Genomic DNA, 18,667 nt, shown 5'->3' on the forward strand with positions numbered 1-18,667 from the left:
AGCAGCTAAAAGACTTTCCTTTTTTGCTCCCTCCCTTGTGGAGTGGGGTGAGGAGGTGGGGATCTGTGCGAGTGTTTTAAATAATGAAAGGAAAAAAAATGTGCTTTGCAATTTAGGACCCACAACCAAGACAACTACAGGGCTCCAAAGTTTGCAGATTGTCATCTTTTTAGCAACATCAGTCTTTTTAAAGCCAAACCACCTACCCCTGAGTGGGAATGATCCACGTGTTGCAATTAAATCTAAAAACGTAGAGTATGAGGCTGTTTTATCCCCTGCCACTGTTTGTGCACTAATTTTTAGCCAGTGACGCTAGTTTAATTTGTGATTTGCTGTCCATGCACGCCCAGTAGTCTATCCTGTTAGGTTACATGAGACAGTGAATGCATGGACTCTCAAGGCATTTTTGATTGTTTTTTGCAAAGTAAGTGACATACCCAGTTATTTCAGCTCGTACATTGTTAAAACAAAAATTACACTATTATCTTAGTCAATACATATTGTTCACTTGATGGGCCTTAATGCTATCAGGTCTCCCAGTAGAGATACCATGATTGCAGCTTTTGTTGCACCAGTGGAAATTTTTTAACAACCTTCATTTTATTTATTTACTGGTGTTGCATCAGTACAAAAAATTTGGCTTCAGTAAATAACTAGTTGACTTTGGCATGTAACAGATAACCTCACAACTGCCTTGTTCCCCGATCCCGCCAACCTATTTGCAGCCCCATACACCACAAATTCATACACTTGAGGTAAATGTTCTGCTTTTATCATATCCAGAAGTGACACTTTTTCTCTTTATCTGCTGACACACTCACACTAGAACTTTTAATACAAGCCCCATCTTTGTAATAGTTGTATGTATTAGATATGGTAGTGTAGTCACTTTCCCTGGAAGTCTCAGTTGTTGATAATTTGCGTATTCTGCCGTGTTATGTACTCTTAAATGTCTTACAGAATTAGTAGTGTGAAACCTGAGTTGCACTACTTACTTTTTCCTGACATACTTTACAGTGGGGAAATTTTTAATCTTTAAACACTTTAAAATACTTTCACACTGCAGACATTGCTTCATTTGCTTTACTGGCAAAAACAGATTTAGAAGTGCAGTTCGAATACATGTCTTATTTTACCCCCACCTCCCCCCATAGAAACGGCCTGTGATTGGTCAGATTTTGAGATGCCAGTCTGATGCCAGTAAATCACTAATGAATAGGGTTACCAGCTGGTTTAATATCTTGTTTTTTGAACCCATAGGTACCCCGTTCTCTTGCTATCACACCTGTCAGTGCCAGCATGCCTCCATTCCCTCAAGGTTCAATGACACAAGAGGAACTGATGGTGTCCATGGTAACTGGTCTGGCATCACTAACCTCCCGAACATCTATGGGAATAATTGTGGTTGGAGGAGTAGTAAGTAGTCTTGCATTCTTAATAGAAGTTATTTATTCGAAAAGTTAAACTTCAAGGTTTGAAAGGACAGCTATTGCTTTGTTAATGAGGGTTTTATTATTATGAATGATATAAGAATTTTGTAAAAAGGATATGACATGGGTACATGTACCATAGACAAAATGAAAGTGATTCATTTTCCTTCTTCTTCAGATCTGGAAGGCAGTGGGCTGGAGACTAATTGCTCTATCTGTTGGATTGTATGGTCTCCTGTATGTTTATGAGCGCCTCACATGGACTACGAAAGCCAAGGAGCGAGCCTTCAAGCGCCAGTTTGTAGATTATGCAACAGAGAAGCTGCAGCTTATTGTTAGCTATACTGGCTCAAACTGTAGCCACCAGGTCCAGCAGTATGTATTTTTTTTTTCTTCTTCTTCTAATGGAATGTGCTTTGGTTTAAGAATATTTTTTCTTTTTAGCCAGAGTTCTTTTAGAGGTCAAATGATTTTTTTTTTTTTTTTACAAATGTATAAAGTAGGAATAAAATCATTTAAATATTTTAACTTTATCTCTTTTAAACCAATAGTCTGTGTGTGTGTGTGTGTGTATATATATATATATATATATATATATATATATATATATATATATATATATATATATATATATATATATATATATATATAGTAGAAGTTGACCCGGACACAGACAGGCGGACATGTTGTAAGTATATCATCACATAATATATTTACGTATCATATATTTACACACACACACATAAACATATATATATATATACATATCTATACATATATACACATACATATACACACACACATACATACATATATACACACAAATACATATATATGTATACATACACACACACACATATATAAACATATATATACATATACATACATATCTACATATATACACACACAGCTATTTCGTATCAGTGCAATACGCTGCTTGTTAAAACGGATGACTCCCGCTCTTACGTGCAAGTCTGCGTGGGTATTATGAACATATTTTGAATTTTTATTTAGTCGACAGAAATATCTTTGGTAGGAATGGTAAAATCAGACAGGAATATTATTCGTGAATAAATCAAATCAAACCTTAAACAACTTATAATATTTTGCTCTCCATAAAAATATATCCTGTCTAAATTATACAAGTTAGAAATAAAGTAAACGTTAAAAGAACAAACATTCACATTTCTTTACTCTTATGTAATTTTATATAAAAAATAAACTTAGATTTTAAATATCCCAAAAGATTTTGCTCTCCATAAAAATATATCCTGTCAAAATTATACAAATTCAAATATGAACATGCTGCATAACAAAACCTAGAAATATAAATAAAATGTGTTCCTTTTAGCAATAACAAATCAAATCATTCAGTTGTCTTTGCTCATATGTCATTTTAGAGCTGGACGCCTGGCATCTTTTTTTGGCAACAGGTTCGTTTATGTTTGGTGTGAGGTTCTGTGTTGTGGAGATTCTCAGGATGGATTGCAGGTGCTCATCAGTGAGGCGACTCCTGTGTGCTGTTTTGTTAGTCTTTATCACTGAGAAGAGCTTCTCACACAGATATGTGCTACCAAACATGCACAAGGTTCGAGCTGCATGTAGACGGACTTTTTTTGTTCTTCGAAGTCACCAAAGCGCCGTGCAAACTCAGTGCGCCAGTTTATCAGCAAAGTGCGATTTGGGAACACCGTAGTGACGACTTGGTTTAACATTACTTGGCAACAGGGAAAGTGGGCAAGGTGCACTGGTGCATTTGTGTCTCCCATAAAAGCAGCTTCACTTGAAATCACTTTGTGATTGTGCACGGGTAAAACGTCCGCTGAAGTGTCAGATTCTTATTTAATTCTTCTGCTTTCTGTATCTTCTTCATTCTTCAGGTTACCTGATGTTTTGTCTCATAGTGCCGGCTTAGATTAAATTCTGTAATTACAGCCACATTAGCTCCACAAATGAAATACACGGGTTCAGTAAACATATACTCAGCCTCCCATCGGTTTTAAAGGCTCTATTTTCAGAATCAACTTTTCTCTTCAGCATCGTGTGAGCTAGCTTCGCAATAACTTGCAGCATCATAAGGTAGACTTGATTAACGCGTAAGTGTTCGGCAAGGCAGCTGAAGCGCTGCATTATGGGATCTGTAGTTTATTGTGTTACCAGCGCTTCATATACCCGGCTTTAATAACAATAATACAGTATATAAAATGATCTCGGGCCGGATATAATTACACGCCGGGCGGATGTGGCCCCGCCCTTGAGTTTGACACATATGGACTAAATAGAACTTGAAAAGATATATTTTTTCAAATGTGATCGCAATTCAGATAGAGTTGACGCAAGACTACAGCCTGCATGCCTCAATAAGTCATCCTTCCTCGCTCTTACTTTTTACCGCTCATCTAATGAATACACTGAGTATGGCTTTACCAAAACAATCATTGATGGCTAATAAAGTATCCATTATTCGAGTATGTAGATCGGGATATATATATATATATATATATATATATATATATATATATATATATATATATATATATATATATATATATATATATATATATATATATATATATATACCCGCGATCGCAGCGAGAAGTAGTGTGTTAAAAAGCTAGAAAAGAAAAGGGAACATTTTAAAAATAACGTAACATGACTGTCAATATACAGTATTTGTTTTGTGAGTGTTACTGAGTGTTGCTGTCATCAAGGATTTGATTATCATTATTTCTTTCAATCAGGTTCGTATTTGTAGGATGTGTTGTGTTCAAGTTACATTCCGCGTTTGTCAATCGCTGTAAAGATGACAGGTTTCATTCATCGATTCGCTTCTTACTGCATCAATAAACAGCTCGTCTTCTTCTTTATCCGAGACCTGACACACTGCATGCACGGGTTTTTTTTCCTTCCTTTAGCGGGACATTGACTTTTTCCAACGTGTGCTTTGTTTTGGATTTATGAATATGCTTGTATCTATCAGACGCTTCATATTTTTTGCTGCCTTTTCAATTGTGTAATTCGGTTTTGTTCAGCTTTTGGAACTGTTGCTTTTATCTGTGCACCGCGCCAGTTCACGGAGCCGCTCAGTGTACATGCATCGAATTTTCCCAGCTGTGCTGGTGCCATCTCGTGCTATGTCCATGGCTGTATTTAATGTTACCTTAGTCCTGGCACTTAAAACTTTCTCTCGCAGTTTCGCTGAGTTTGTGTCAAACACCACCCTGACCATCTCATCTTCCTGTCCATAAGCACAGTCCTTCACCCGTGAATATTTACCCGTGGCAGTTTGCTATTGGATTGCCGCTGACGGACGGCCTTATATGGGCAGGCACTAAATTACAAACGCCAGCGCAGCCTGTCTATGAACTTAATTTAAAGTGTAGGTTTACATCGTGCTTTGTTTCCGAAGTAGCAGAACTCATGAATATGGTTGTATATGTAACTCGCTCGCTTCTTATTGTTTCGCTGCCTTCTCAATTATATAATGCATGTTTTCTTCAGCGCTTTTTGAGGTCTTCCTGGTTTTCTATGTACTGCGTGATTACGTGGGAGACGTGATGATGTCACACGAAACTCCCCACGGCGTTGAAGCTCATCTCCATTACAGTAAATGTAGAAAAACTGCTTCCAGTTACGACCATTACGCGTAAAATTTCGATATAAAACCTGCCCAACTTTCGTAAGGAAGCTGTAAGGAATGAACCTGCCAAATTTCAGCCTTCCACCCACACGGGAAGTTGGAGAATTAGTGATGAGTCAGTGAGTGAGTGAGTGAGTGAGTGAGGGCTTTGCCTTTTATTAGTATAGATATATATATAGATTGATAGAGATATATATATATAGATAGATATGAGAACAACATATATATATATATATATATATATATATAGATAGATAGAGATAGATATATATATGTTGTTCTCATATCTATCTACATATATATATATATACTAGCAGAATACCCGCGCTTCGCAGCGGAGAAGTAGTGTGTTAAAGAAGTTATGAAAAAGAAAAGGAAACATTTTAAAAATAATGTAACATGATTGTCAAAGTAATTGTTTTGTGTATTTGGCGGCAGCGTCACAAAGTTTTTTTCATCTAGCTGCATCAGAAAATGTACCACGCGCCTGACACGCCTCCTTTTACTGTTTTCTCACAGCTTGGATTGCTGCTGTCATATATATACACACATATACACACACACACACACACACATACATACATACATACATACATACATACATATATATATTGTCAACGGCACCCGAGCACAGACAGGCAGACATCTTGTTTTTCACAACCACCACACATTTATTTACACTATTTACAGTTCTTTGGTCACAAAGACCCCCAAATAATGGTCACAAAGACCCAGTTCAGTGCACAAACCCCAAATAACACACAGTCCTGGCCACAATGCCTTTCTTCGGGCCGCCTCCACTCTCCACTGCTTCGTCCTCCTTCCACCCGACTCCAGCCCTGAATGAAGGGAGACGGCCCCTTTTATAGCTGACCCGGATGAGCACCTGGTGTTCCCGGCATTCTTCTTACGCCCCAGCGTGGCGGAAGTGCCGGCTGTCCTCCCGGCTGCTCTCCGGGCGGCGAGTAATCTTCCCCAGCACTTCCTGGTGTGGCAGGAGTGCTGGGAAACAAGTCCCAAGGCATTGGGGCGCCTCCTGGCGGTGACCACGGGCTCCTACAGGAAAAGGCTTCCATGCCCTTGACCCGTGGTCCCCAAAGCAACCCGGAAGGCGAACCCCACGTGGTCCAGGCAGGGCTCTGACCCTCTTCCGTCCCTCCTGGCGTCCCGGCCGGGTCATGGCCCCTGGCATCCCTGACAATATATATACACACACATACATACATACACACACACAAATTATATATATGTGTGTATGTATGTATGTATGTACGTACGTACGTGTGTGTGTGTGTGTGTATATATATATACTAGCAAAATACCCGCGCTTCGCAGCGGAGAAGTAGTGTATTAAAGAAGCAATGAAAAGAAAAGGAAACATTTTGAAAATAACGTAACATGATTGTCAATGTAATTGTTTTGTCACTGTTGTGAGTGATGAGTGTTGTTGTCATATATATATATATATATATATATATATATATTTACACACACACACATAAACATATATATATATACATATCTATACATATACACATATATATATACATATATATATCTACATATATACACATACATATATACACACACATAAATACATACACACATACATACATACACACATATATATACACACAAATACATATATATATATATATATATACATACACACACACATATATAAACATATATATACATATACATACATATCTACATATATACACACACAGCTATTTCAGATCAGTGCAATACGCTGCTTGTTAAAACGGATAACTCCCGCCTTACGCAAGTCTGCGTGGATATTATGAACTATCGATTTGTTCAAGTTCTATTTAAATTTTAAATAGAAGGAATTTTTATTTAGTCGACAGAAATATGTTTGGTAGGAATGGTAAAAACAGACAGGAATATTATTCGTGAATAAATCAACTCAAACCTTAAACAACTTATAATATTTTGCTCTCCATAAAAATTTATCCTGTCTAAATTATACAAGTTAGAAATAAAGTAAACGTTAAAAGAACAAACATTCACATTTCTTTACTCTTATGTAATTTTATATAAAAATAAACTTAGATTTTAAATATCCCAAAAGATTTTGCTCTCCATAAAAATATATCCTGTCAAAATGATACAAATTCAAATATGAACATGCTGCATAACAAAACCTAGAAATATAAATGAAATGTGTTCTTTCAGCAATAACAAATCAAATCATTCAGTTTCTTTGCTCATATGTCATTTTAGAGCTGGACGCCTGGCATCTTTTTTGGCCACAGGTTCGCTTTATGTTTGGTGTGAGGTTCTGTGTTGTGGAGATTCTCAGGATGGATTGCAGGTGCTCATCAGTGAGGCGACTCCTGTGTGCTGTTTTGTTAGTCTTTATCACTGAGAAGAGCTTCTCACACAGATATGTGCTACCAAACATGCACAAGGTTCGAGCCGCATGTAGACGGACTTTTTGTTCTTCAAAGTCACCAAAGCACCGCAAACTCAGTGCGCCAGTTTATCAGCAAAGTGCGATTTGGGAACACCGTAGTGACGACTTGGTTTAACATTACTTGGCAACAGGGAAAGTGGGCAAGTGCACTGGTGCATTTGTGTCTCCCATAAAAGCAGCTTCACTTGAAATCACTTTGTGATTGTGCACGGGTTAAAACGTCCGCTGAAGTGTCAGATTCTTATTTAATTATGCTGCTTTCTGTATCTTCTGCATTGCATTCAGGTTAACCTGATGTTTTGTCTCATAGTGCCGCCTTAGATTAAATTCTGTAATTACAGCCACATTAGCTCCACAAATGAGACACACGGGTTTAGTAAACATATACTCAGCCTCCCATCGGTTTTTAAAGGCTCTATTTTCAGAATCAACTTTTCTCTTCAGCATCGTGTGAGCTAGCTTCGCAATAACTTGATTAACTCGGTAAGTGTTCGAAAGGCAGCTGAAGCGCTGCATTATGGGATCTGTAGTTTATTGTGTTACCAGCACTTCATATACCCGGCTTTAATAACAATAATACAGTATATAAAATGATCTCGGGCCGGATATAATTACACTGGTCGGATGTGGCCCGCCCCCTTGAGTTTGACACATATGGACTAAATAGAACTTGAAAAGATATATTTTTTCAAATGTGATCGCGCAATTCAGATAGAGTTGACGCGCACTACAGCCTGCATGCCTCAATAAGTCATCCTTCCCTCGCTCTTACTTTTTACCGTTCATCTAATGAATACACTGAGTATGGCTTTACCAAAACAATCATTGATGGCGAATAAAGTATCCATTATTCGAGTATGTAGATCGGGTTATATATATACATATATATATATATACCCGCTAATCGCAGCGGAGAAGTAGTGTGTTAAAAAAGCTATGAAAAAGAAAAGGGAACATTTAAAAAATAACGTAACATGACTGTCAATATACAGTATTTGTTTTGTGAGTGTTACTGAGTGTTGCTGTCATCAAGGATTTGATTATCATTATTTCTTTCAAACAGGTTCGTATTTGTAGGATGTGTTGTATTCAAGTTACATTCCGTGTTTGTCAATCGTTGTAAAGATGACAGGTTTCATTCATCGATTTGTTTCTTACTGCATCAATAAACAGCTCGTCTTCTTCTTTATCTGAGACCTGACACACTGCATGCACGGTTTTTTACACTGTCTTCCTTTAGCGGACATTGACTTTTTCCAACGTGTGCTTTGTTTTGGATTTATGAATATGCTTGTATGTATCAAACGCTTCATATTTTTGCTGCCTTTTCAATTGTGTAATTCGGTTTTGTTCAGCCTTTTGGAACTGTTGCTTTTATCTGTGCACTGCGCCAGTTCACGTGAGCCGCGGTGTACATGCATCGAAGTTTCCCAGCTGTGCTGGTGCCATCTCGTGCTATGTCCATGGCTGTATTTAATGTTACCTTAAGCCGCTTTTCCACTGCATAGTACGGCACGACACGGTTCAGTACAGCTCACCTTGGTTCGGCTCAGTTCGGCTCGGTTTGCGTTTCGACTGCAGTTTAGTACCGCTTTAGAGTGGGTGGGATTATTCACGTGTCGTTAGAGTTGCGCCTCTCTACCGCGTGACACCGTGGAACTTTTACAACAACACGCAGACAACGACAACACTTTAGCTCGACGACGCACAAGGTTAAGCATCTAAAAAAAGCACATCACTAGCTAACTTTTAGCACTGTTGCAAAGCATAAAATGAACTTAACTGCCAGTGTAACATTAAAATGCTGATTCTGTATATTACAGATCTTCCACATTTTGCAAAAAAGTCGCCGCAACAGACCATCTGTTTGGACATTTAACCGTGCTTCAGAGTGGTGGGATGTGATTGTTCCCGGTTTTACAAACACTCAGTGGCTGGAGAACTTTCAAACTTCCGCGTGTCTGTACCTTTAAAGAAAAGAATAGCCAGTGACGCAGTAATGACGATTTTCTCCGGCCAATCAGTGACCAGCAGAGTTTACACGTCACATTTTGGTAACAGTTCGCACGCTTGGAACCTCGGCTGAGGTGGTACTAAAAAAAGGACCAGGTACCAGGTACTGTTCCCAGTGGAAAGCCCCGCAAAAGTGAGCTGTACTGAACCGTGTCGTGCCGTACTATGCAGTGGAAAAGCGGCTTTAGTCCTGGCACTTAAAACTTTCTCTCGCAGTTTCGCTGAGTTTGTACCAAACACCACCCTGACCATCTCATCTTCCTCTGCATAAGCACAGTCCTTAACCCGTGAATATTTAGTGGGAGTTTGCTATTGGATTGCCGCTGACAGACGGCCTTATATGGCAGGCACTAAATTACAAACGCCAGCGCCAGCCTGTCTATGAACTTAATTTAAAGTGTAGGTTTACATCGTGCTTTGTTTCGGTAGCAGAAGTCATGAATATGGTTGTATATGTCACTCGCTCGCTTCTTATTGTTTCGCTGCCTTCTCAATTATATAATGCATGTCTTCTTCAGCGCTTTTTTAGGTCTTCCTGGTTTTCTATGTACTGCGTGATTACGTGGGAGGCGTGATGATGTCACACCTAAACTCCGCCCCCACGGCATTGAAGCTCATCTCCATTACAGTAAATGTAGAAAAACTGCTTCCAGTTATGACCATTACGCGTAGAATTTCGATATAAAACCTGCCCAACTTTTGTAAGGAAGCTGTAAGGAATGAACCTGCCAAATTTCAGCCTTCCACCCACACGGGAAGTTGGAGAATTAGTGATGAATCAGTGAGTCAGTGAGTGAGTGAGTGAGTGAGGGCTTTGCCTTTTATTAGTATAGATATATATATATATATATATATATATATATATATATATATATATATATATATATATATATATATATATATATATATATATATATACATACATACATATATATATACACATACATATACTTGTGTGTATAGCTTTTATATATGTGTGTGTATAGCTTTGGTCACTGAGTGCAAGGGAGAAATAATAAAATATAGTCTATAAGTTATTAAACAGTAAAACATTAACGCTTTAAGAAGTACAGGTACATTGAGCACTACTGGAGTGGTTTGGTAAACTACATTTTAAAGACTGTGTAACACAACAGGTAAGTAACTAACAGCAGCTAAAATGTATATGGATCATCTCTGTAGTAGATCCCTTTTGAAAGGCGCTACACGACGGCTGTGGTATAGAAATTACATTTTCTATGTGAACGCTCAAATTTGTGCCTCTGGTAATGTGCCTTACCGGCATTTAAAGAAAATTAGTTTTGTGTCCTCTGCAGTGTTAAGAGAAAGGCTTTGGTTTGGGATAAAAGGAAAAAAGGTGTAAAGAAAGGAAAGTTGCCTTTTTCTTTTATATAGTATAGAGAGATGTGTTCGCTGACGCTATGATCGCCTTTTGGGACAGTCGCGTGGGTCTTGTGTAGACTGGTGAGACGCCCCGCCATTAATCGGCTGTGATGGCACTGTCAGTCCTCCACTCGTGTGCGTGTCTTCATAATCCGGTGAGAACCTCATAATCGATATGCGCAAAAGAAAGTGTGAATCGCCTTAATATTATTTTGCGTGGTGTAGAAAAGGGGTCCCGTGTTTGCACTTGTCTGGGCTATAGCGCAGGGGGAGGATGAAAAAAATTAAAAGTGCTCACTTTGACTTAAGGCAGAAGCGCAGTCAGCGCCTCAAAGGCGGCACAGCTATGCACGCGCTGGCTGCTCGACTTTTGCAGGGCAGGAGACCACAGTTTTGCAGACACGCTCATGATATCAAAAGTCTCAGCCTTTTGGAGGTCATTCATATATATATATATCAAAATACCCGCTCGCAGCGGAGAAGTAGTGTGTTAAAGAAGTAATGAAAAGAAAAGGAAACATTTTAATAATAACGTAACATGATTGACATTGTCATGAGTGTTGCTGTCATATATATGCCTGCCTAAATAAGTCACCCTCGCTTTGCTTTTACTTTTTTACCGTTCATTTAATCATGGCTTGTGGCGGAAAAATTATAAAATGGAAGGAGGATGGCTTTACCAAAACAATTATTGATGGCAATCGATTATTCATAAAGCTTGAATTGGTGATCTGTTTTTCTGTGTTAACCTCATATTTTTTCATACTTCTTCTCAAACTAAGGTGGTGCGAGGGTAAAATGAATCGGGATGCGCTGATCAAAGTAATCGTGTACCAGGAAATCATGCATTGACAAAAGCTCCCTTTGCTTGTAATGCAAAGTGTGATTAAATGCATTATTTTTAACGTTATGGAGCACATGCATCAAGCTTCTCAGCTGTGCTTGTGCTAAGAAAAGGAAAGATTTTAAAAATAACGTAACACGATTGTCAATGTAACCTTTTGTAAGTAGTGCCTGGAGGATTCAGTGTGGAGAAACTCTATAGAGACAGCGTGTGTATTAACTTGTGGATTTTTCTGTGAGTATTTGGTGGCAGTCTGACGGTTGCTTCGAAGACGGCGTTAGCTGCGAGCTCAGCTCAGAGCCAAATGAGATGAATGGGAGGGGAGATGATGACGTGACTCCCCACCCGCCTTTAACTGTCAATCCCCACAAACACAGTCTCGAATTTGCATAAGCACACCCCTTCACCTACAATTTTAACTTAGTTATAAAGTGATCAAAACTCTCGCTTATATCCCGCGCCCTCTCATTAAACTTGTATCCCGCATTACCTGTGGGCATGTGAAACGCCAGCGGTAGCCTGTCTATGAACTTAATTTAAAGTTTAGGTTTACACCTTGCTTTCTTTCCGAGGTAGCAGCAGTCATGAATATGGTAGTATATGTCACTCGCTCGCTTCTTATTGTTTCGCTGCCTTCTCAATTATATAATGCATGTTTTCTTAAGCGCTTTTGGAGGTCTTCCTGGTTTTCTACGCACTGCGCTGACAGTCAGTTCACGGATTACGTGAGAGGCGTGATGATGTCACACGAAACTCCCCCACGCCATTCCAGCTCAACTCCATTACAGTTAATGGAGAAAAATACCTTCCAGTTATGACCATTAGGCGTAGAATTTCGAAATGAAACCTGCCCAACTTTTGTAAGTAAGCTGTAAGGAATGAGCCTGCCAAATTTCAGCCTTCTACCTACACGGAAGTTGGAGAATTAGTGATGAGTGAGTGAGTGAGTGAGTGAGTGAGTGAGTGAGTGAGGGCTTTGCCTTTTATTAGTATAGATATATATATATATATATATATATATATATAGATAGATAGATAGATAGATAGATAGATAGATAGATAGATAGATAGATAGATAGATAGATAGATAGATAGATAGATAGATATGAGAACAACAGTCATATCAATGACAAAACAATTACATTAACAATCATGTTACCATATTTTTACAATTTTTCCTTTTCTTTTTCGTACCTTCTTTAACACACTATTTCTCCCCTGCGAAGCGCGGGTATTCTGCTATATATATATATAATTACAACATGTCCGCCTGTCTGTGTCCGGGTCAACTTCTACAATATATATATATATATATATATATATATATATATATATATATATATATATATATAGTGTGTGTGGATGTATATGTATATTTGTGTATATGTGTGTGTGTATATATATATATATATATATGTATATATGTGTGTATATATATATGTATATATATATATATATATATATATATATAATATGTGTGTGTGTGTGGAAATAAATGTAAAGTATTTTTCCTTTACTAACTTATTTTCAATGTTTGGACTTTCTAAACGGTGAATCAAGTAGGCATTTTCACTTTGTGCACAGAAATAATTCTATAGTACAGTATAGTGTACAAATTCTTTAAGCTTAATTTAAGTATCATTATGGAGTCTTATTGAGATCATATGTCCAAGATATCATGCAAATGTTAAGTAAATAGTGGTGGAATTGCCATGAGGAGAAAAAAATGTTACATACTTGGAGAGAACATGCAAGCTCTGCACAGATAACTAGGGCAGGGTTTTGAGGTGAGAGCACTATATACGTGGCTGAAGCACTACCAGCAGAGCCACTTTGCCACTCCTTGTTCACAGCTTAGCTTTCATGAAAATAGTATATTTTAAAAAGTAATGTCAGACAAAATAACCAGTGGTTGCAGGGTTGGGCTTTAATATCTTCATCTCTTCTGAATGTGTGTTTTTCTTATGTGAAAACAAGTTTTTTATATATACAATATATTGCCTACAAAACAAATAAAATTACAGCAATCACATACAAAAATAAAGCTTGAAACAAGAAGATAATATTGGACACTAGAAGAGCCAGAATAGGAAACGGGCATCAACTGAACATAAAGGAACTGTGTAAAACAGGGTATGGTCCACTTTACTGAATTAATGGTAGAAGAGAAGACTTAGAAAGCAAGAGCAGAGGTGTTTTTTTAAAGATAGAGAGCTTCATGGAGTAGTATCCATTCAAGAACACAAAAAAAAAAATCTCCATAAATGTATTTGCACAATATTAGAGCATGTTGAAAGCCATAGCAAAAAAGTTGCCTGACGGGTTTAAATTCAGTGTTTATTCTGAAAACATAGTAAGTCAAAGCTTTACAAATGTCAGCTTGATTTTTTTTTGGAAAAAAATTGCTTGGTACTAAAAGTCCTATGTTGCATTAACTTGCAGCATTCTAAGATCTTGTTCAAAATGTTTAATGCTTTAAAGAAAACAGGAAAAAATGAGAATTTAGACATGATTATTTTTAATCCTCCTTTAGAGAGCTTGCTGGAACCTTCTGTCAGCTCTGCCAGCAAGTGGATGTGACCCGGCAGAACTTGGATGATGAAATCAAGGATCTAAATAAGAAGATTGAATTGCTGGACTCCTTGCAAAGCAAAGCCAAATTGCTCAGGTGAGGAAGGGCTGGTGCCAACTGAGGAATTTTAACACCACAATAAATAATGGAAGTAACAACTTGGTGGTATTCGTTCATGAAGTATTTTTCTATCTTCATACTTAGCTGTATTTATTCTGTTCACCAAACAATGGCTTGACTACATATCTGCACAGTTGCTGACAAAGTTAATTTTCAGCTGTGTGTGGCAGTAATCATGTGTTGAAAGTGACATAAATGTAGTTTTAACATGTTTAGTGACAAATTCAAAACAGGTGATAATTATTATTATAGATTTCATACTACAATTTGGTTATGCTCAAAAAAAAAAAAAAAAAGCAGAGCACTCACAAACATTTTATATTTAGAAAGTCATATGTACACCATGTGCTAGAAATTATTGAAGAACAGAGGAACAAAAAGGCAGAAAATAAAACTAGCTTTTGTGCGCTTGAGTTATTATTAAGATACTTGTGAGAATCACAAAAGCATTCTTACTGCTGGTCTCTCTGTGGGAGTCACAATTTAAAAAAATAAAAAGGAGACAGCAATGTGCCATCATGTAGCACCCAGTCCACTGCCAATACACAGTGTGAATTGCCACAGGTTGTAGGTGCAGAACATTTTTATCGAACTTATTAAAAAAAAAAAAAAATTGTTTTGTCAAGTATAACATTCAGACATCTTTGATTTGCTTTTGCATTGATGTCATAGAGCCATCCATGTTTCTGTGCTATGCTATACAGTATTGCACAAGTCATCACAATGAAGCAAACCTTTGTGGGACTTTACACCAGCATGCCACCCAATGACTCCAGTCACTATCATCTAGCTTTTATTGAGCAGACGGTCCATTTTATCACAGATTGTGTGCAGTAGTGCCTTTGATTATGTGTCCTTTATTATGATGTACCCACTATCAACGGAAAGGTTATACCTTGCCTGTTTCTGTGATGTAAAAAAATTAATCGTAACACTATAAAATAGGCTTAGATTCAAAGAAGCCAACCATCACACACAGCATGACCCTGAACTCTGTTTCACGCTACTATTTGATAAAATAAAGGAATCATGGGTTAAGCTGCACAGCAACATTAGTTAAACACATTTGAGCATCTAGTATTAATTAGTTGAATGAAACTGCTTTCTGTTTGAAAAAGCAAACTCATTCTGTGATGGTACCCTTATCACAGCATGTGTGCAGTAAATTGCACCTATTATTTAAGAAAAATCGTCAGTCACTGCAGATTGCCTTTTGATCTCCGCTTGCTCAAACTGACTGTAAGAATATTGCATGTATCTGGGTAGCATTTTAAGATATACATGACACAGCTCAGGGATGACTGCGAGATTCCTGACCAGTCAGTCAGTTAATGCTGAACATTTTTCATTGCCAAATACATCGTTTGATGAAACCTGAAAGGGAACAGGGATTGTGTAATTTCTGTGTGATGCCATCTGTAATGTAGTCTCCAGTTCAGCACACAACTCTGAGAGGATGGCTCTAGGATGTCTTAATCAGCTTATTAGCCTGACATCATCATCCAAAAATCATTGCAATCTTGGAAAATCTCCTTTAACTTGTCATTAGCAATATTCTCCAAAAGAGCAAATGCTGCCATTTCCAGTTATGTTTTACAACACACAGCACACCCTTTTTAATAAACAAAATAGGCTTCACACCAAAAGCAGTCAACATTAAGCATATTCATTAGGCATCATTGCCAACACTGAAGTCATTTACCTGTGATATAATTAGTTCAAGAACATCATAATATGATGGACATGTCATTGATATGTGCAGCAAAATGAGATGTACCATTGACTTTATTGTCCTCCCACCTGGAGTCACTAAAATGCTAAGGTCAAAAAACTCTATGTGGGCTTACAAATCATGCCATAACTTTAAGTCAATTTCCATATTAGGTTTGTGTTTTATATTTCCTGACTTTTGCATAAGAAATGGCTTACAAGTGTGAGCAAGTTTTATACATGAAGCCCCTTGTGCTTATTCTACAGTGGCCTCTCAGAGGTTGAGCTGCTGTTCTTCTCCAAGTAGAAAACTAAAGTGAAAGTGATTTGTGGGACATACAGTAATCAATGAAGGAGGACTGCAAATTGAAGTTAAAAAGGACTGTGATAAGGATATTTGGCATTTTGCTGAGGGAGGGGGTAAATGAACATAGCAAACTTGATTGTTCTGTCTTGTTTATACTCCTTTGATACCCGTGTTTGCTTTGGCATGTAAAGTTTCTCTTGCTGTTGTTTTTTAAATGATTTGTATAAAATAGTGTCACTAAACAAGTCCGGCATTTCTTTAACTAGCATAACAAAGGTAGTCTTGCTTTAGAGACCAATGATGGAGTTGTTTTTAGCATTATGGCATAGTGGTTAAAGCTTTAGACTTCAAATCCTGCTACTTGTACTGTGTTGACCCTGAGGAAGTCACTTTAACTGCCTTGTGGTCCAATTGGAAAAACAAAAGAAATGTAACCAATTGTGTCTGAAATGTTGTAAGTCGCCTGGGATAAAGGCGTCAGTCAAGCAAGCAGATTTTTAGGTCTAAAAATTATTTATAGAATTAGCATGTTCCAGAGCTCAACACTTCTACTGGATAATTTTTTATACTAATGCAATTTTTTTTTCTTTCGTAGGAACAAAGCTGGTTGGCTGGATAGCGAGCTTAATATGTTTACCCAGCAGTATCTGCATCAGGGCCGCTAGTCACTCAAGAACGACACTGGTTGTATGATTAAGAAAAACACTACATGACATGAATTTGTGAGAGTTGCAGTAAAAGTCTTGACTCTGTTTCCCTTTTTGAGACTGCCTCGCAGACCTCTACTTGTTTGCTTTTTTTTTTTTTAAATATTGCACACATTAACTAATACGAAGCAGCTGTAAGGCATTTTCTGCACTACATTTCTATAATGTTTTTCTTGCAGTTCTGCTGTGATTCACTTGGCACACCTTCATATAGCGAATTTTGTTTCATATATTGTGCTGCTTTTTCTGATGAATGTCTCTGCATGCAGAGAAAACTCAAACTGGAGAAGTACAGTGCATGTAGGAAGGGAGAAAAGAGCTAAATAACAAAACACTGTAGATATTTTTTATAAGGTTAGTAACTCTCAAAGTATTGCATTTGTGCTAAAATATAAAGTTCCTATTCAACTTGCCATACCCTTATGAGACTCCAGAGGTATGTCTTTTCCATGCTGCTAAAAGTATGTTTAACGTACATTAAAGAAAACCCTCTGAAACAATGCACTTTATGTATCTTTGCTGTTTAATTTATTATTCCTCAAACTTTTTTATGATTTTCCCAATAAAAAAACTTTTCCAGTTCTTTCAAAATGCAAATCTCTGCATGAATTGATAACAGTACACGTCCAGTGTCTTTTTAATAGATTAATAAAGCCAAAATTCAAAAAGCTACAGGCTGTTGCATTTTTTTTAATATTAATTGAGAAATAGCAGAGAGCCATGCAAAACTGTAAGAATGGCAAAACAGGTACAGAATTGTAGACTTTGAATGGTCTCTGTGAAGGGGAATTACAAAAAGACAAATCCTAAGGCAGAATGTCCAAGTACAATACTAGCAACCTTGTGCACCATTAATCCTTGTGCCACTACAGATTGAGGAGTGTACCACGTTGTGAAAAGGCACTATATAGGTGCCTGACCCAGCACAAAGAGACAGGGTGGCATTTGTAAAAATAACGCAAATATTTATTTTTCTACAGCTGGGGGACATTTTTTTTTTCTCCAGCCGTCTGGAGTTTTTTTTTTTTGTTTGTTTTTTCTGTTCACATTGGCCATTGGACCTTACTCTTATTCTATGTAAATTAATGTTGACTTATTTTCTTTATTTACTGTGTCTTTTATTTTTCTATTCTTCATTTTGTAAAGCACTTTGAGCTATATTTTTTTGTATGAAAATGTGCTATATAAATAAATGTTGTTGTTGTTCCCCATGCCCCTCAGCCACAGCACAGTCTCATAAGCACAAACCAAAACAAAAGGCACACTACTCTCTTCACCACCACTTCTCCTGGCAAGCATTGTCCTCCTCCTCCTTCTCCTCCTCCCTTGGCTCCTTGAGTGGTGGCTGCTGGTTCCTTTTATAGTTCACCCAGAAGTGCTACACGTGCTTGATAACCTGCATCTGGCTGCACTTCCAGGTGTGGCTGCATTGCCGCCCAGACGGGCTCAGGAAGGCCGTACAGCTCCCCCTCGCGGGGGCCACAGAGCCCAATGAGGCTGA

At 37.7% G+C, this 18,667-nt stretch overlaps 1 protein-coding gene across 6 annotated transcripts in view; it reads left to right on the forward strand.

Annotated features, from left to right (window-relative positions):
- Positions 1–17,835, forward strand: part of mfn2 (mitofusin 2) — a 58,572-nt gene extending 40,737 nt beyond the window's left edge. For all 6 annotated transcript variants that reach the window (XM_039756079.1, XM_039756082.1, XM_039756081.1 and 3 more), the window contains 4 exons: positions 1,261–1,416; positions 1,609–1,805; positions 14,284–14,418; positions 17,055–17,835. In XM_039756079.1, the coding sequence (XP_039612013.1) occupies positions 1,261–1,416; positions 1,609–1,805; positions 14,284–14,418; positions 17,055–17,124 (558 nt within the window). In that variant the 3' untranslated portion in view covers positions 17,125–17,835. The remainder of the gene's footprint in view (positions 1–1,260; positions 1,417–1,608; positions 1,806–14,283; positions 14,419–17,054) is intronic.
- Positions 17,836–18,667: the final 832 nt, after the last annotated feature.

This window comes from Polypterus senegalus, chromosome 6, assembly GCF_016835505.1.
Source record: "Polypterus senegalus isolate Bchr_013 chromosome 6, ASM1683550v1, whole genome shotgun sequence".
In the NCBI taxonomy this organism is placed as follows: domain Eukaryota; kingdom Metazoa; phylum Chordata; class Cladistia; order Polypteriformes; family Polypteridae; genus Polypterus; species Polypterus senegalus.